Source organism: Erinaceus europaeus, chromosome X (genome assembly GCF_950295315.1).
Source record: "Erinaceus europaeus chromosome X, mEriEur2.1, whole genome shotgun sequence".
Taxonomy (NCBI): Eukaryota; Metazoa; Chordata; class Mammalia; order Eulipotyphla; family Erinaceidae; genus Erinaceus; species Erinaceus europaeus.
This window is the reverse complement of record NC_080185.1, coordinates 68,558,146-68,578,703: the sequence shown is the minus strand read 5'-3', so window position 1 is coordinate 68,578,703 and position 20,558 is coordinate 68,558,146. Positions and strand designations below refer to the sequence as shown.

Below are 20,558 nucleotides of genomic sequence, written 5' to 3'. Positions count from 1 at the left end.
TGTGATCCTTCAAACGTGTTAATAAATTCAAGGTTTAATTTGAGTTCCAAAATTAACTATTATGTAATGAAAATAATATAGAAATACGTATATATGTATAAATTTAAAATGACAGGCAGATTACCAGCCAGATTAAGGATTATTAAACCACACAACTGTGTGTTCTTGAATTGATTTTTTTTGTTACCTATTTATAGCTAACTACTTATGATTTTTTTTTTCACTTTTTGAAATTCGGTAGCTTCTTATGTCTTTTTCTTCAATGCACATATATTATAAATGTATATTTACTGTAAATTTGTAAATCATATATGCTTTTCTAAGATGATAATCATAAATTTATATATATGTGCCTATATGCCGAGTAGTAAAGTATTTATTTCTTTTGCTATAGAAAATAAGTAGCTTTGCTAAAGTTATAGGGTTTGTGCTTGTATATATAAACTATAAGCTCTGTTTCCTGTGGAATAGTTTAAATATTTTAATTTACGGTCATTTACATACCAATTAAAGTTATGGACCAAAAATATATGGTGAAGTTTATGTAAATTTTACTATATAGAGTGAAAAATAATAGTGATGTACTACAGTACTACTGTTTTCAGTTATGACTATTTACTTAGTTTTATTTATTTATTTATTTTAGTTACTATTTTAAGTTGCAGAATATTGGCATATCAGTCATTTTTGAAATTTTTAAGCAGAAATATATAAATGTTCACTGTAGATGTTTTTTTCTAATAGGAGGACATGAACCTTAATGAAGAACGTAAAGCTCCTTTACGAAACAAAGATTTTACCACCAAGCGTGAGATGGTTGTCCAGTATATTTCTGCTACTGCTAAATCTGTAAGTAGTGAGACTTTCTTGGCCCCAACTTAAAGGCTTAGAATTATCTGCTAATGAAAAAAAAAAAAAAAAAAAACAGAAACCACCTTGTATCTTCAAGTCCTTATCTCATATACTCAGATATCAACTACTGCGAAAATCTGTAGTTTTTACATTTTGAGTATATATTTTAGAATAAGACAAATCATAAAAGATTCTGAGTTAGTTTTCATTGAATTTAAGGGTAGAATTTACTAAAGATTTAGAGTAAGAATGAAAAAGCTTTTCCCATCTCAAAATCATTATTTGTATATGTATTCTACATACAATTATAAGTAGGTATACATTGTAAATGTACTGACAGTGATCTCATGTGTGAGTATATACATATTTACATGTTTCTGACACAACATTTACATTTAAATTATTCAAAATTTGAGTTTAAAGAGTTGACCAAATAATTAAATAGTTTTCCACTGGAAAATATCTTTTTAAAAATTGTTTTATTATCTTTATTTCTTTTTAAATTTTAATGTATTTATTTATGAAATGGAAACACCGACAAGACCATAGAATAACAGGGGTACAATTCCCACCACCACAGCTCCATATCCCTTCCCCTTCCCTGATAGCTTTCCTATTCTTTAGCCCTCTGGGAGTATATACCCAGGGTCATTATTGGGTACAGAAGGTAGAAGGTCTGGCTTCTGTAATTGCTTCCCCGCTGAACATAGGTGTTGGCAGGTTGACCCATACTCCCAGCCTTTCTCTTTCCCTAGTGGGGTGGGGCTCTGAGGAAGTGGAGCTCCAGGGCACATTTGTGGGGTCATCTGTCCAAGGAAGTCCGGTTGGCAGGAAAATATCTTATGGGGGCCGGGCAGTAGCATACCTGGTTAAATGCACATAGTACCATATGCAAGGACCCAGGTTCCAACCCCTACCTGCAGGGGGTTGGGGGATGTTTCACAAGTGGTGGGCAGGGCGGCAGATGGCTATCTTTTTGTTTCCCCTCTGTCTCCCCATTCCCTCTTTAATTTCTCTCTGATCTATCAAATAAAATAGAAAAGAAAAATCTCCAGAAGCAGTGGATTTGTAGTGTTGACTCTAAGTCCCAGCACTAACCCTGGAGGCAAAATAAGTAAATAAATACAAATTAATTTTTAAAAAGAAAGCAAATATATTGTGAAATATTTGGTTATGCTTTTAATGCAATTTACGTACAATAATTGCAGTGAAAATACTGAAACATTTTTCTGAATACTTTTTTTTCAGATATTTATTTATTTATTTACTATTTATTCACTGCTCAACTGTGGATTGTGGTGGTACAAGAGATTGAATTTGGTACTTTGGAGCCTCAAGCAGGAGAGTCTCTTTGCACAACCATTATGCTATCTCTCCCCACCCTTTTCCTGAATTCTATGATACTACTAATTTCATAGTTTATTTTAAGCAAGCAAGATCTGAATGTTGAGCTATTTAAACATAGTGCTTTGCGGTTCTGCCAGAGTTGAGCAAGAACATGCTTTTTTTTAAAAAAATTGCTTCTGGTATATAAGGGCAGAAATATTTCTCAAGTGATAAGTGAAATTTCCCACGAGCATTGCTTTGAATAGAATTAGGTATAGGATTTTACTTTGCAACTCTACTGAATATTTTTTTATGTTTTATACTCAAGCTATTGTTCACAGAAAAATAGTTTAGCTAATGCAGAATATACATTCAGTGTTACTTATCAGACTCTTAAAGGCAAACATATTAATAAATTTATGTAGTTAAATCTGAGCACAAAGCACATTAAATAATATACAAATTATCATGTGTTTTAAAATTATTTTTGCCTTTTTTGTTAATCTATATACTTTCTTATTACTTTATTATTCAGGAAGTCTTGGTCACAGGGCTGTTGTCACTGTTGTCCTGTATTTCTCAAGATGGGTGTCAGTACATCTACCTCTTTTCCAAACTGTCATCCTGGTTCATTAAAACATATTGAATTCTTACCCACCACTTAACATCCCCTTCACCAATGCTTAGCCTCCAAATTTGCTATGAGAAACTACAGGCCACTATGGTTTCCTCCCATATTTACCCTTACTGTATTTCTTTTTTATGGTTTATTAGTGATTTAATAAATTATAAAATAACAGGGGTATAATCCCACACCATTCCTACCACCTGAGTTCTGTGTCCCCGTTCCTTCCATTGGGAACTGCAATAGTTCTTGCAAGGTCACAGATACTAGTTGACTATTATTTCTGTAAATGTTAGTATTTATATATATTTGCCCTTTTTTTCCCCCTGTGGTCCTGTCTTCTTTTCCTTTCTAGTTCACACCTATTACTACTTCTGAATGCCCCTCCTTTTCCCCTCTTTTTTCTATGTATCTTGTTGTAATTGGAGTTCAGAGCTCTCTAATCATCTTCATCTAACATTTCTTCTTCTCTGGGGGTATGAACCAAAATTCTTTATGGTGTACAGAAGGTGGGAGTTCTGGCTTCTGTAATTGCTTCTCCACTGGACATGAGCTTTAGCAGTTCTGTCTATACCTCAAGCCTGTTTCTGTCTTTCCCTAGTGGAGTGGAGCTTTGGAGAGGTGACACATAGATGTGTTCCAGGACACATTGATGAGGTCCTTTGCCAAGGGAAGTCAGGATGGAATCAGTGGCATCTGCAGATCGGTGGCTTAAAGGTGGTAGGAGATAAAGCAGGACCAGTCAGAGCAGGTGAGAATAGGGATCTTAAGGTGGAAAGATGTGTGGAAGTCTATTTTAGGTATGTGCCTAGGGGCCCATGACTTTTGTACATTTTGCTTGAGTTTGATAGCTAACCTGCACGTGGACTAAAAATAATGTCTGGGAAAATTGTGTCAACAGTTGATACAGGGCTAGAAAGCTAGATTAGGGCAGAGAGTAGTTCCCAAACTTGAAGAAAGTATATAAATATAATTAACTGTTTACCCCATTGGTCTAACCCAGGGCCCACATATATTCACATTTATCACAGGAGCCTGTGTAACCTGAGTCCCTGTCAGTCTGAGCTCACAGTTCATGGTCACAGCAGGGAACATTCTAGGATGCACTCATTTTAGGACCAGTTTTCCTCAAGTAGCAGGGTAGGATGACCAAGCCTCCCTTTCTAGAATGGAAAAACCCCTACCATTGCTGCTTTATAGTGAAGATAAGGCCCTGGAGAGGCCCAGAAGAGGGCTTATGATAATGTTCCTGATGAAAGTGACTAGTGATGGTGGATAGGGGAATCTATTCAAGGTCTAAAACCATGGTATCTATGTGGGAATTCAAGGATTCCCTGACTAGAGCCACGGATGATGGGGTAGCGTATTGACGAAAAAGGCCATCATTAAATGATCCAGTCTCTTGTTCTTATACAGCTTCTGTAGTCCTTTATCTGAGGAGCTTAGTCTTTCTTTCAGTTGTTAAGGCATTAAGTGTTATTTGTTGTATCCAAACTGGTATTAGGTTTATAGTGTCTGGCCTCAAGTTAGAGAGGAAATACACCTAGGATTGTAGTGGGGGTCAATGTTAACCTTAAGCATTTTTTCATATACCTGTCATCTGAAATTCTTTTGTTAGCAGTGTACTCAAGTATCTCCCATTTTTTTGTTTCTTTTCTTTTTTTTTAAATTGATTCACAAGATTGTAGGATAAAAGGGGTACAATTCCATGCAGTTCCCACCACCAGAGCTCCACATCCAATCTCCTACATTGGAAGCTTCTCTATTCTTTATCCCTCTAGGAGTATGGATCAAAGATCTTTATGGGGTGCAGAAGGTGGGAGGTCTGGATTCTGTAATTGCTTCTCCATTGGACATGGGTGTTAACAGATCAATCCATACCATCCATCCAGCCTGTTTCTGTCTTTCCCTAGAGGGGAAGGGCTCTGATCCCCCCACTTTTTAATGAGGTTGCTTGATTTTGGTGGTGCTTTGTGAGTTCTTTATATATTTTTGTTATTAAACCATTGACATGTGGTATGTTTATGTGTTTTGCCATTCAGAGTGTATCTTTGTGTTATGATAATTCCAGTTGGTATATGGAAGCTTTTTAATTTTATATATTCTCATTAATTTAGCTTTTCCTTTCTTTTTTATTCACTATTGGATTTGAGTCTTGAAAAACATTTCCAAAGTAGACACGATGCATTTGTTGTGACAGTATTATCTTCTATGATTTTGTGCTTTCCTGTCTAACATCTAAATCTTTGACTCATTTTCTATTCTTTTTTTTGTACATAGTGACATGTAGTGGTCCTATTTTTATTCTATATTTAGTTATCCAATTTTCATGACACCGTTTATTGAAAAGATTCTTTCTCCTTTTAATATTTTGGACCTCTTTGTCATAAATTAACTGTCTGGCTGTTTGCTTACTTCCTTCTGGGTATTCAATTTCTAAACCATTGACCTGTGCCTTTTTTTGTTCCAGTATAACACAGTTCTGGTTGTTATGGGCTTATAATATAGTTAAAAGTCAGGAAACCTGATGCTTCTGTTCTTGTTCATTTTTTTCTCTGAATTGCTTTGGCAATTCTTGGTCTTTGTGTTTCCATGTTAGTGTTTATAATATATATATATATATATATATATATATATATATATATATATATATATATATTTTTTTTTTTTAAGAACCTTGTCTCCTTTTGATAGTGCTTGTATTGAGCTTTATATTGCTTAGGGTAAGATGGCCTTTTTAATACTGCTAATTCTGCCAGTTATGAGAATGGAATGTTTTTCCATTTATTTCTGTCTTTTCTTCATAGTACCTCTTGTACATAGCACAAATAAATGTATATAAGTCTTTCACTTCCTTTATGAAAGTTATTTCTTTTTTTTTCTGTGACTCTTATTTTTTTTTTAAATTTTTTATTAAAGAAAGGATTAGTGAACAAAAGCATAAGGTAGGAGGGGTACAACTCCACACAATTCCCACCACCCAATCCCCATAACCCAACCCCTCCCATGGTAGCTTTCCCATTCTCTATCCCTCTGGGAGCATGGACCCAGGGTCGTTGAGGGTTGCAGAAGGTAGAAGGTCTGGCTTCTGTAATTGTTTCCCCGCTGAACATGGGCGTTGACTGGTCGGTCCATACCCCCAGTCTGCCTCTCTCTTTCCCTAGTAGGGTGTGTCTCTGGGGAAGCTGAGCTCCAGGACACATTGGTGGGGTCTTCAATCCAGGGAAGCCTAGCCAGCATCCTGGTGGCATCTGGAACCTGGTGATTGAAAAGAGAGTTAACATACGAAGCCAAACAATTTGTTGAGCAATCATGGATCCCAAGCTTGGAATAGTGGAGAGGAAGTGTTAGGGAGGTACTCACTGCAAACTCTAGTGTAATACTGCTTTCAGGTATATATTTTGCAGTAGTTTATGGATACGTGTGAACATAAGCTCTCTCTCACAGAAACTGGTGTATATCTAGGTTGTGGGACTTTGTTAGAAAGTGAACTACCTGAGATGAAATTAGAGTGTACTATTAAAGGAAAGGTCTCACCCGAGTAATGAAGCTGAAGGGTTGTCATTCCACACGTGAAGTCTCTGGATACAGTCTGAGGTGAAGCATGTTGAGATGGCAATCGTTGCTTTGGTTAGGTTGTGATCGGCGGATGCAATATTATTTGGTTTGGATTGGGAGATGCATACGGGAAAGTGGGCCCTATCCAAGGGTGCCAGGACTGGGGGAAGTAGGGGCTCTATAGTGAAGATGTGAGGTTCCTGCTGTCTTAGGGTTCAAAAAGACAATCAATAGTTAATATTATTATCACATTATTTGTTAATTGGGTTAACTTTGAAAAGTCCCTTTGTTACAGTTTGCTGTACAGTACCCAGTATCTTGTATATAGCTGTGCTATTGGAAGCTTCTAATCTACTTTGTCTAGGCTTTTGAGAGAGTCCACATATCAAATACGTAGCCTATATATTAAAAAGATTCAGTTTGTCTTTTGAGAACCTTTGAGACATACAATTGATTTCCCCCTCTCATATTAATTAACTACTGATTTATATGTCTACATTTTGCTAGGAGTGTACATAAACACCATTCCCACCACCAAAGGACTGTGACCCATCCCTCCTGCCCACTCCCACCCCCCACTGGCCCAGGAAGCTACATGTCTACCCCTCACCACTGGGTTTTTACTTTGGTGCCCTACTTACAATTTGATCAGGTCCTGCTTTTAGTTTCCCTTTCCAATCTTCTAAGTCAGCTTCTGTTGATGAGTGGGATCATCCCATACTCATCTTTATCTTTCTGACTTAGTTCACTTAACATAATTCCTTCTAGCTCTGTCCAAGATGGGTCAGAGAAGGTGGGTTCATTGTTCTTGATAGCTGCATAGTATTCCATTGTGTATATATACCACAGCTTTCTCAGCCACTCATCTGTTGTTGGGCACCTGGGTTTCTTCCAGGTTTTAACTATTATGAATTGTGCTGCTATGAACATAGGAGTACACACCTCTTTTTGGTTGGGTGTTATGGAGTCCTTGGGGTATAACCCCAGGAGAGGAATTATTGGGTCATATGGAAGGTCCATGTCTAGCCTTCTGAGAGTTTTCCAGACTGCTCTCCACAGAAGCTGTACCAATTTACATTCCCACCAGCAATGTAAAAGGGTTCCTCTGTCCCCACATCCTCTCCAGCATTTGTTGCTGCTGTCCTTTTTGATGTATGCCATTCTTCCAGGAGTGAGGTGGTATCTTAGTGTTGTCTTAATTTGCATTTCTCTGACAATCAGTGACCTAGAGCAGTTTTTCATATGTTTGTTAGCCTTTTGGATCTCCTCTGTGGTGAATGTTTTGTTCATTTCCTCTGCCCATTTTTGGATGGGGTCATTTGCTTTTTTGCGGCTAAGTTTGCTGAGCTCTTTATATATTTTGGTTATTAGTTTCTTGTCTGATGTCTGGCATATGAAGATCTTCTCCCATTCTGTGAGGGGTCTCTCTGTTTGTTTAATAGTTTATTTGGATGTGCAGAAGCTTTTCAATTTGATGTAGTCCCATTGGTTTGTTTCTGCTTTGGTCTTCCTTGCAATTGGGTTTGATTCATCAAAGATGTCCTTGAGGTGTATGTGGGAAAGTGTTTTACCAAAGTTTTCCTCTAAGTATTTGATAATTTCTGGTCTGACATCTAGGTCTTTGATCCATTTGGAGTTGATTTTTGTTTCTGGTGAGATAAAGTGGTTCAATTTCATTCTTCTGCATGTTTCAACCCAGTTTTCCCAGCACCATTTATTGAAGAGAGCCTCCTTTTTCCATTTAATACTTGGGCCCCCTTATCAAAGATTAGATACCCATAGGTGTTGGGACTTACTTCTGGGCTTTCAATTCTGTTCCACTGGTCTGTGTGCCTATTTTTGTTCCAGTACCATGCTGTTTTGATGATGATGGCTTTATAATATAGTTTAAGGTCTGGGAGTGTGATGCCTCCATTTCTGTTTCTTTTCCTTAAGATGGTTTTGGCAATTCTAGGTGTTTTCAGGTTCCAGATAAATGATTGTAGTGTTTGTTCTATTCTCTTAAAGAAGCCTGGTGGAACTTTGATCGGTATTGCATTAAATTTGTATATGGCTCTGGGGATAATATTCATTTTGATGATATTTATTCTTCCAATCCATGAGCATGGGATATCTTTCTATTTCTTGGTATCAGTTTCTATCTCCTTGAGTAGCGACTCATGCATGCAAGTCTTTTACTTCTTTGGTCAACTTTATTCCTAGGTATTTGATTGATTTTGCTGAAACAGTAAATGGGAGTGATTTCTGGATGTCTTCTTCTTCTTCAGATTTAGTGTTTGCATAAAGAAATGCCACTGATTTTTGTACATTGATTTTGTAGCCTGATACCTTGCTATATTGCCTAACAACTTCCAGTAACTTTCTACTGGATTCTTTAGGTCTTTCTATGTATACTATCATATCATCTGCAAATAGTGAGAGCTTGACTTCTTCCCTTCCAATCTGTATCCCTTTGATTTCTTTCTCTTGCCTTATTGCTATGGCAAGAACTTCCAATACTATGTTGAAGAGTAACGGTGACAGTGGACAGCCCTGTCTAGTCCCCGATCTGAGGTGGAATGCTTTCAGCTTCTGTCCATTGAGTATGATGTTGGCTGTAGGTTTGCTATATATAGACTCCACTATCTTGAGGAATTTCCTATCTATTCCCATTTTTTGTAGAGTTTTGAGCATGAATGGATGTTGGATTTGTCAAAGGCTTTCTCTGCATCTATTGAGATAATCATGTGGTGTTTGGCTTTGCTTTTATTGATGTGATGAATGACATTGATTGATTTACGGATGTTGAACCAGCCTTGCATTCCTGCGATGAATCCCACTTGGTCATGATGAACAATTTTTTTGATGTGTTGCTGTATCCGGTTGGCCAAGATCTTGTTTAATATTTTGGCATCTATGTTCATCAGAGATATTGGTCTGTAGTTTTCCTTTTTTGTTCTGTCCCTATCAGCTTTTGGTATCAGGGTGATGTTGGCTTCATAAAAGGTGGAAGGGAGTATTCCTGTTTCTTCAATCTTATGGAATAGCTTAAGAAGTATGGGTATTAACTGTTTCCTGAAAGTTTTGTAGAATTCGTTTGTGAAGCCATCTGTTCCAGGAATTTTGTTGTTGGGGAGATTCTTAATAACGGTTTCAATTTCTTTGTCTGTGATTGGTGCATTTAGATTTTGTAGTTCTTCTTGGTTCAGTTTTGGAAGTGCATAGGTTTCTAGGAATTGTTCCATTTCTTCCAGATTCTCTAGCTTGGTGGCATATAGTTCTTTATAGAAGTTTCGCAGAATTCTCTGGATTTCTGTGGTGTCAGTTGTGATATCTCCTGTATCGTTTACAATTCTATTAATTTGAGTCTTCCCTCTTTTTTGTTTGGTGAGTCTGGCTAGGGGTTTGTCAATTTTGTTTAATCTTTCAAAGAACCAACATTTGGCTTCATTGATCTTTTGTATGGTTCTTTTATTTTCGATGTTGTTTATTTCTGCTCGAACTTTAGTGATTTCTGTCCTTCTGGTTGCTTTAGGGTTCCTTTGTTCCTCTTCCTCTATGTCCTTGAGGTGTGTAGTAAGGTCGTTCATTTGGGCTTCTTCTTGGTGTTTAATATGTGATTGTATGGCTATAAGTTTCCCTCTCAGTACTGCTTTCGCTGTGTCCCAAATATTTTGATAGGTTGTGTCTTTATTTTCATTAGTTTCTAGGAACATTTGAATTTCCTGTTTGAGTGAGTCTCTGACCCAGTGGTTCTTAAGGAGCATGTTGTTTAGTTTCCAAATTCTATGTCTTTTAATAATTTTCCGTTTGTTGTTAAAAGTTAGTTTTACTCCACTGTGGTCTGAGAAGATACTTGGGATGATTTCAATGCTCTTGAATTTATTGATGCTGTCTTTGTGGCCTAACGTGTAGTCTATCCTTGAGTATGTGTTATGTGGATTTGAAAAGAAGGTGTATTCCAGTTTTTTGGGGTGGAGCAGTCTGAAAATGTCCAAGAGGTCTAGTCTGTCAATCTCTTCATTCAATTCTCTTGTATCTTTGTTGGTTCTCTGCTTTGTTGATCTGTCTAAGTGTGAGAGTGGGGTATTGAAGTCTCCCACTATTATTGTATTACTATTGATGTATTTTTGAAATTCTTTCAGTAGATGCTTAATGTATTTAGATGGTCCCTCGTTGGGTGCATAGATGTTAATAATTGTTAAGTCTTCTTGGCTGATTGATCCTCTAATCATTATGTAATGTCCTTGCCTATCTTTTATTACTTTATTTAATTTAAAATCTATCATGTCTGAGATGAGAATGGCTGTTCCTGCCCTTTTTTGTGGACCGTTAGCCTGTATGATAGTTTTCCATACTTTCACTTTAAGCCTGTGTTTATCTTGTTGTGACAGATGGGATTCTTGCAAGCAGCATATGGTTGGGTTATGTTTTCTGATCCATCCCCCCACCCTGTGCCTTTTGATGGGTGAGTTTAAGCCATTGACATTTATTGATATTATGGATTTAATGTATTGTAGTGCCATTGTTCTAAAAAACAATTTGTTTACTCTGATATATTGCAAGTATTATAGTGATGTTCTTGTTTATAAGAGGTCTTTTAGTACCTCTTTCAGGGCCGGCTTGGTGATGGTTGCCTCCTTTAACTGTCGTTTGTCTAAGAAGGTTTTGATTCCTCCATCTAGCTTGAATGAAAGTCTAGCAGGATATATTATCCTTGGTTGAAACCCTTTTTCATTCAGGGCTCGATAGATATCTTGCCACTCCCTTCTGGCTTTTAGAGTTTGAGTTGAGAAATCTGCAGATAGTCTTATGGGTTTTCCCCTGTATGTGACTTTTTGTTTCTCTCTTGCAGCCTTTAGGATCCTTTCTTTATCCTTACTTCTTCTCATTGTGTCTATGATGTGTTTTGGTGTCTTCAGGTCTGGGTTGATTCTGTTTGGTACTCTCTGGGCCTCTTGAACCTTGATATCCTTTCTGTTATTCAGGTCTGGGAAGTTTTCATGTATTATTTCCTCTAGAATGTTTTCTAGAGGAAATAATAAATAAATTAATATAAATAAAAATAAAATAATAAATAAATTAAAAGGAAGAAAAAAGAATTTTTTTCCCTACTCTAATTCTTAACGCAAATTAAGTTATAGACACCTTGGTGTCACCGCTATGGCTCCTTATTGGCTGGCCTGCAAAAGGCAGAAAATCCTATTGTTTACACGAGATGTGTCCGGAGCTCAAGTGCTATCCGCTTCTCAGTTCACCATCTTCCGGGAAACCCCCCCCTCCAGACTTTTTTAAAGGATTTCTCAAAAATGAAAACTAGCTCCAAGTCCTTTGATCCAATGAGAGCTATACTCAAGAAGTCTTTGGATCCGCCCTCAGGGTCGCGGTGGACCCTGGAGACTCCCAAGAGGAAGCCCCCGACCTAAAGTGCTCTCTCCGGATCCTCTGCCCGCCCCGCTCTGCAACCGGCGGAGGAGCCACCTTCCTGCGCGGGCGGAGGACAATGTCCGGCGCACTCGCCTTGCCCGGCGCCGCCTGGGAATTCTGGTGCCCCGCTAGTCCGTGTCACCTTTACTGTAATTCTTAACCCCAATTAAATTGTAATCACTTTTGGTATCACCCCTTATTTACTGGCCTGCTAAAGGCAGAAAATTCTACCGTTGCAGACGATGCGATCAGAGCAATCGCTGTTAGCGACTTCTAAGTATTTTTTAGTGCAAATGGGATTATTGTTTTTTTTGATGTTTTTCTTATAATTTATTACTTGTATAGGTGAATGTCACATTAATTTTTTTAGCCTGGCATTTTGCGTTATGTTGAACAATTTCTCAAGAATTTTAGACTGAATTCTTCTGAATTTTCTATGCATATTACCAGGATGTCTGCAAATAGTGATTACTTCTTTTCTTACACTTTGATTACTTTTTTTTCTTATGTAATTGGTGGAGTTAGAAATTCCAGAACTTTGGGCCCCCTTATGAAAGATTAGATGTCCATTGGTGTGGGGATTTATTTCTGGGCTTTCATTTCTGTTCCACTGGTCTGTGTGCCTATTTTTGTTCCAGTACCATGCTGTTTTGATGATGATGGCTTTATAATATAGTTTAAGTTCTGGGAGTGTGATGCCTCCATTTCTGTTTCTTTTCCTTAAGAGGGTTTTGGCAATTCTAGGTGTTTTCAGGTTCCAGTTAAATGATTGTAGTGTTTGTTCTATTCTCTTAAAGAAGCTTGGTGGAACTTTGATGGGTATTGCATTAAATTTGTATATGGCTCTGGGGATAATATTCATTTTGATGATATTTATTCTTTCAATCCATGAGCATGGGATATCTTTCCATTTCTTGGTATCAGTTTCTATTTCCTTGAGTAGCGACTCATAGTTTTCAGCATACAAGTCTTTCACTTCTTTGGTCAACTTTATTCCTAGGTATTTGATTGATTTTGCTGAAACAGTAAATGGGAGTGATTTCTGGATGTCTTCTTCTTCAGATTTAGTGTTTGCATAAAGAAATGCCACTGATTTTTGTACATTGATTTTGTAGCCTGATACCTTGCTATATTGCCTAATAACTTCCAGTAGTTTTCTGCTGGATTCTTTAGGTTTTTCTATGTATACTATCATATCATCTGCAAATAGTGAGAGCTTGATGTCTTCCCTTCCAATCTGTATTCCTTTGATTCCTTTCTCTTGCCTGATTGCTATGGCAAGAGCTTCCAGTACTATGTTGAAGAGTAACAGTGACAGTGGACAGCCCTGTCTAGTCCTCGATCTGAGGGGGAATGCTTTCAGCTTCTGTCCATTGAGTATGATGTTGGCTGTAGGTTTGCTATATATAGACTCCACTGTCTTGAGGAATTTCCCATCTATTCCCATTTTTTGTAGAGTTTTGAGCATGAATGGGTGTTGGATTTTGTCAAAGGCTTTCGCTGCATCTATTGAGATAATCATGTGGTTTTTGGTTTTGCTTTTATTGATGTGGTGAATGACATTGATTGACTTACAGATGTTGAACCAGCCTTGCATTCCTGCGATGAATCCCACTTGGTTGTGATGACAAATCTTTTTGATATGTTGCTGTATCCAGTTGGCCAAGATCTTGTTTAATATTTTGGCATCTATGTTCATCAGAGATATTGGTTTGTAGTTTTCCTTTTTTGTTCTGTCCCTATCAGCTTTTGGTATCAGGGTGATGTTGGCTTCATAGAAGGTGGAAGGGGGTATTCCTGTTTCTTCAGTCTTATGGAATAGCTTAAGAAGTATGGGTATTAACTGAAGCCATCTGGTCCAGGACTTTTGTTGTTGGGGAGGTTCTTAATAATGGTTTCAATTTCTTTGTCTGTGATTGGTGCATTTGGATTTTGTAGTCCTTCTTGGTTCAGTTTTGGAAGGGCATATGCTTCTAGGAATTGTTCCACTTCTTCCAGATTCTCTAGCTTGGTGGCATATAGTTCTTTATAGAAGTTTTGCAGGATTCTTTGGATTTCTGTGGTGTCAGTTGTGATATCTCCTCCATCGTTACAATTCTATTAATTTGAGTCTTATCTCTTTTTTGTTTGATGAGTCTGTCTAGGGGTTTGTCAATTTTGTTTAATCTTTCAAAGAACCATCATTTGGCTTTATTGATCTTTTGTTTGGTTCTTTTATTCTCGATGTTGTTTATTTCTGCTCGAACTTTAGTGATTTCTGTCCTTCTGGTTGCTTTAGGGTTCCTTTGTTCCTCTTCCTCTAAGTCCTTGAGGTGTACAGTAAGGTTGTTCATTTGAGCTTTTTCTTGTTGTTTAATATCTGATTGTATGGCTATAAGTTTCCCTCTCAATATTGCCTTAGCTGTGTCCCAAATATTTTGATAGGTTGTGTCTTCATTTTCATTTGTTTCCAGGAACATTTGAATTTCCTGCTTGAGTGAGTCTCTGACCCAGTGGTTCTTAAGGAGTATGTTGTTTAGTTTCCAAATTCTGTGACTTTTAATAATTGTCTATTTGTTGTTAAATATCAGTTTTAGTCCTCTGTGGTCTGAGGTGATACTTGGGATGATTTCAATGTTCTTGAATTTATTGATGCTGTCTTTGTGGCCTAACATGTGTTCTATCCTTGAGTATGTTATGTGGATTTGAAAAAGAGGTGTATTCCAGTTTTTTGGGGTTAAGGACTCTGAAAATGTCCAAGAGGTCTAGTCTGTGAATCTCTTCATTCAATTCTCTTGTATCTTTGTTGGTTCTCTGCTTTGTTGATCTGTCTAAGTGTGAGAGTGGGGTATTGAAGTCTCCCACTATTATTGTATTACTATTGATGTATTTTTGAAATTCTTTCAGTAGGTGCTTAATGTATTTAGATGGTCCCTCATTGGGTCCATAGATGTTAATAATTGTTAAGTCTTCTTGGCTGATTGATCCTCTAATCATTATGTAATGTCCTTGCCTATCTTTTATGACTTTATTTAACTTAAAATCTATTGTGTCTGAGATGAGAATGGCTGTTCCTGCCCTTTTTTGTGGTCCATTGGCCTGTATGATAGTTTTCCATCCTTTCACTGTAAGTCTGTGTTTATCTTATTGTGACAGATGGGATTCTTGCAAGCAGCATATGGTTGGATTATGTTTTCTGTTCCATCCCCCAACTCTGTGCTTTTTGATGGGTGTGTTTAAGCCATTGACATTTACTGATATTATGGATTTATTGTATTGTAGTGCCATTGTTCAAATTTTTTTTTTTTGCTCTGATATATTGCCAGTATTATAGTGATATTCTTGTTTGTAAGAGGTCTTTTAGAACCTCTTTCAGGGCCTGTTTGGTGATGGTTGCTTCCTTTAACTGTTGTTTGTCTAAGAAGGTTTTGATCCCTCCATCTAGTTTGAAGGAAAGTCTAGCAGGATATATTATCCTTTCTTGAAACCCTTTTTCATTCAGGGCTCAGTAGATATCTTGCCATTCTCTTCTGGCTTTTAGAGTTTGAGTGGAGAAGTCAGCAGATAATCTTATGGGTTTTCCCTTGTATGTGACTTTTTGTTTCTCTCTTGCAGCCTTTAGGATCCTTTCTTTATCCTTACTTCTTCTCATTGTGTCTATGATGTGTCTTGGTGTCTTCAGGTCTGGGTTGATTCTGTTTGGTACTCTCTGGGCCTCTTGAATCTTGATGTCCTTTCTGTTATTCAGGTCTGGGAAGTTTTCTTCTATTATTTCCTCTAGAATGTTTGCTTGCCCTTCCTCTCTTTCTTCCTCTGGCAGGCCAATTATATGAATGTTACTTCTTTTGAGACCATCCCATATGTCTCTGTTGTTATTTTCAGTGTCTCTCAATCTCTTTTTAAGCTCTTTCACCTCTTTCTTCGTTTTCTCTAACTCATCCTCTGTCTGACTAATTCTGTTTTCTGCTTCTGTTTTTCTGATTTCCCTTGCCTCAGCTTCTTTCTTCATTACAGCTATTTCATCTTTCAATTCTCTAATTGCCTCAAGATAATCAGTATTTTCCTTGGGGGTATCAACTGTTGTTTCCCTAATACTGTCATTCCTTTCCTCCAATGTTGTTTTCATTTCTATGATTAATAAGTTTATTAATGCTTGCATACTTTTCTTATATATGATTACTTCTGGATGAATTGTAGTTTCTTCTCGGATCTTGTCTTCATTTATTGGAGTAGCAGTTTTATTTGTTTTTGATCTACCCATTTTTTTGATTTATGTGTTTCTTTTTATGCTCTGTTCTTCCTCAGTTGTTGTGTCTTGAGTACAAGTAACACTGTACTAAATACCTTTATGACAATTGCACTCACCAACCTCAGGAATTACAGTAGCAACTGAAGCAAGTATTGAAGCAGTTTAATTGTTACCAGTTAGCCAAACAATTTCTCCAGTCCATGAATAAATAGTAACCAAATCCCAGTGAAGAAGAAAGAGAAAAGAAAGAAAGGATAGCAAGAATAGACAGTTATGCAAATCTACTATCCACTGTATATTCTAGGGGTAGCTAAAGGAGGAAGGGAAGTTGAGCAGAGACACTCGCAGTGAGAGTCCACACTGAGTTAGAATTCTTCCCCAAAATAATTCCCAAATGAGTATCAGTGAATTCAAAAAAGCACACTGTTTGGTGGTGTGGGGGCTGGGGCCTGTGGCTTTGGAAGCTGAAGGATTAAGGAAGAAAGGATGACAAGAATGAGAAAAAGAAAAAAAAAAGAGAGAGAGAAAAATGAAAAAGATAAGAAAAAGAACAGTCATAAAAGAGCGGTGAAAAGGAAGAGTTTATTTATTTATTTATTTATTTTTAATTATTTAATTAGCTATGCGGGGTGAGCTGGGGGGTTTGGCTACTTAGAAAGAAAAAAGGCCAGAGGTTTCAGAAGGGTATAGACTTAGAATGAATGATACTTCCTGGTGGGATAGGAATTTGGTAAAGACAGAAGCTCAGCAGGGGAGCCTGATAGGCTGGTTATGGATGGGGGAAAGATGCTTAATAATTAAAAGGAAAAATGTTTTCACCGGGCTATGTCGTTTTCGCTAGGCTGGCTTCACGGGCGGGTAACAGACGACCAGGGACTCATGGTTGAGCTGTAGGCAGTATCTCTTTATTCATGCAGGACGCAGCACAATCTAAGATGAGCTAAGCTAAACTCAGGGTACCCTAAAACTCACAATGCTGTCTTATATATACTTGCCAAGTAGGGTGGAAAAAGGATGTGACATAGAGAGGGTGGAGAGAAAAGTGACTGTTGAAAATCAGACTGTGACAGGAGGGGGTGGAGCAGGCGAGAATCCTATCACTGAACCACCAATGCCCTGGAGGGAGGGTGGTGCTTGTTAACTGTGGTTATGTAAATAGAATGCAGTGGTTATGTAAATAGAATAGTGTTAAGCAGGGGGGATTTAAACCAAATGAAACAGAAGGGGTCTCATGCATACCAACAGAAAAAAATTATTTTCCCTTTTTTTCTACTCTATTTCTTAACCCAAATTAAGTTATAGTCACATCCTTGGTGTCACCGCTAGGACCCCTTATTGACTGGCCTACTAATAGCAGAAAATCCTACCGTTCCAGAAGATGTGGTCAGAGCTCAAGCCACTAGCAGCTTCTCAGTCTGCCATCTTCCGGGAATGGGTTATTTGTATATTTTGGTGCCCCTTCTTTTGGTGCACAGATACTCATGATTTTAGGATATCTTGCTTTATTTATGTGTTCATTTACTTTACCACTAGTTTTATTGCTCAGAACCTGCATAAGAACTCTGCCATTCCAAATGTAAATAATATATGTATATGTGTATATGTATGTATATATATATACACATATACATATATGTTCCCTTTTTCTTTTCTGACGGAGAAAGAGAGAAATAGATCATGAGAAAGGTAGAGAGGGAGATAGAGGAGAGAGATAGAGATAGAGAGAGAGAGAGAGAGAGAGAGAGAGAGAGAGAAAGAGAAGGAGATATTTGGAGCACTGCTTCACCACTCATGAAGTTTCCTCTCTCCAGGTGGAGTTTGGTTGGGGTCATGGACTCAGGTCCTCGTGAATGTGTGTTCTCTACTGGGTGGAGCCACTGCCTGACCCTGGATCATTTTTAAAAATAATAATTTGGGGGATTAATAGTTTTCAGTTAACAGTACAATATAATATTTTGTATATGTGTAACACTTGTCAGCTTTTCACATTTCCATTCAACGCCTACTAAATCCTCCTCTGCCATCATGTTCCAGGACCTGAACCCTCCTGCTCATCCCAGAGTCTTTTACTTTGGTGTAATACACCAACTCCATTCCATGTGCTGCCTTGTGTTTTCCCTTCTGTTCTTACTTTTCAACTTCTTTCTATAGGTAAGATCATCCTATATTCTTCCTTCTCTTTCTGGATGATCTCACTTACATGATTTGTTCAAGCTCCATCCAAGATAAGGTGAAGAAGATGAATTCACCATTTTTAGTAGCTAAGTAGTATTCCATTGTGTTTATATAGCACAACTTGCTCAGCCACTCATCTGTTGTTTGATACTTGAGTTGCTTCCAGGTTTTGTCTATTATACATTGTGCTGTTATGAACATAGGTATACACAAATCGTTTTTGGATGGGTGTGTTTGGTTCTTTGGGATATATCCCCAGGACAGAAATTGCTGGGTTATGGGATAAGTCCATTTCTAGCCTTCACAGAGTTCTGCAGACTTCTCTCCATGGGGGTTGGATCAATTTACATTCTCACCAGCAGTTGTCCCTACAACCTCTCCAGCATTTGTTGTTGCTACTTTTTCTGATGTGTGACATTCTCACAGGAGTGAACTGGCATCTCATTGTTGTCTTTATTTGCATTTCTCTGACAATCAATGCTTTGGAACACTTTTTTTTTCATATGTTCGTTGGTCTCTTGGAACTCTTTGGTGAATATTCTTTTCATATCCCCTCCCCATTTTTTGATGGGGTTGTTTATTTTGTTGCTGAGTTTGATGAGATTTTTATGTAATTTGATTATTAGACTCTTGTCTAATGTCTTGTTTGTAAAGATCTTCCATTCTGTGAGGGGTCTCTTTGTTTGGTTGGTGGTTTCTTTTGCTGTGCAGAAGCTTTTTAATTAGATGTAGTCCCATTGGTTTATTTTTGTTTCAGTCTTCTTTGTAATTGGATTTGTATCATTGAGGATGCCTTTGAAATTTATATGGAAAAGAGATCTGCCAATATTTTCCTCTATGTGTTTGATAGTTTCCGGTCTAATATCCAAGTCCTTTATCCACATGGAGTTTACTTTTGTGTTTGGTGAAATACAGTGGTTCAGTTTCATTCTTCTGCATGTTTCAACCCAATTTTTTTCCAAGACCATTTGTTGAAGAGACTTTCCTTTTCACATCTAATAGTCTGGGCACCCTTGCCAAAGGTTAAATATCCATAGGTATGGGGGCTTACTTGTGGGCTCTCAATTCTATTCCGCTGGTCATTGTGTCTATTTATGTTCCAGTACCAAGCAGTTTAGATTACAGTTGCCCTGTACTACTATTTGGGATCTGGTAGCATGATACCTCCAATTCTGTTCTTTCTTCTTAAGATTGTTTTGCTAATTCTCGGTCTTTTCTGGTTACAGATAAACATTTGTAGCATTTGTTCTATTCTGCTAAAACCATGGGGTGGATCTTGATGGAGATTGCATTAAATTTGTATATGGCTCTGGATAGTATATTCATTTTGATGATGTTAATTCTTCTAACCCGTGAACATGGAATATCTTTCCATTTCTTTGTGTCTTCTTTGAATAGTAACTCATAATTTTCCATATATGTCTTTCACTTCTTTGGTTATATTTATTCCTAGATATATTGTTTTTGTTGCTATAATAAAAGGAATTGATTTTTGGATTTCTTTTTCTTCTAAGTCTTTGCATAAAGGAATGCCACTGACTTTTGTATGTTAATTTTTTAGCCTGACACCTTACTATATTGCCTGATAATTTCCAAGAGCTTCCTGCTGGTTTCTTTGAGTTTTGCTATGTATACTACCATATCATCTGCAGTACTGATTATTGATGTGCTAGATTATGTTGATTTATATGAATATATTTAACCAACCTTGCATCCCTGGGATAACCCCCTCTTAGTCTTGATGAAAAATCTTTTAAAAATATTGTTGTATCCTTTTGGCTAGAATTTTGTTCAGTATTTTAGTATCTGTGTTCACCAGAGGTATTGGTCTATAGTTTTCTTTTTTTTGTTGTATCCCTGTATGCTTTTGGTATCAGGGTGATATTGGCTTCATAGAAACTGGAAGAGAGTATTTCTGTGTCTTTAATCATTTGGAAGAGATTTTAAAGTAGAGGTATTAACTCTTCCTTGAAGCTTTTGTAGAATTCTTTTGTAGAACCATCTGGTCCAGAACTTTTATTGTTGAGAAGGTTTTTCATAATTGTTTCAGTTTCTTTGATGTGATTGGCCTGTTCATATTTTCTAGTTCCTCTTTGTTTAATTTTGAAAATTTTTATATATCTAGGCACTCGTCCATTTCTTCCAGGTTCTCTAGCTGGGTGGCTTATAGTTGTTCATAGGACTTTCTCATGATCATTAGTATTTCTGTGGTGTCTGTTGTTACATCTCTTTTTCATTGATAATCCTATTTATTTGAGTCTTCTCCCTCTTTCTTTTAGTGAGTCTAAGATTTGTCTATTTTGTTTACTCTTTTTAAGTCTTTTGTTGATCTTTTATATGGTTCTCTTATTTTTTATTTATTTTTGTCCTAATTTTAGTTATTTCAGG

The 20,558-nt window shown here is 37.2% G+C and overlaps 1 protein-coding gene across 1 annotated transcript in view; it reads left to right on the top strand.

Moving 5' to 3' along the window:
* Nucleotides 1-20,558, top strand: part of DIAPH2 (diaphanous related formin 2) — an 816,245-nt gene that overhangs the window by 45,186 nt on the left and 750,501 nt on the right. Inside the window, exon 4 of the mRNA XM_060182500.1 lies at nt 745-849. Coding sequence (XP_060038483.1) covers nt 745-849 — 105 coding nt within the window. The remainder of the gene's footprint in view (nt 1-744; nt 850-20,558) is intronic.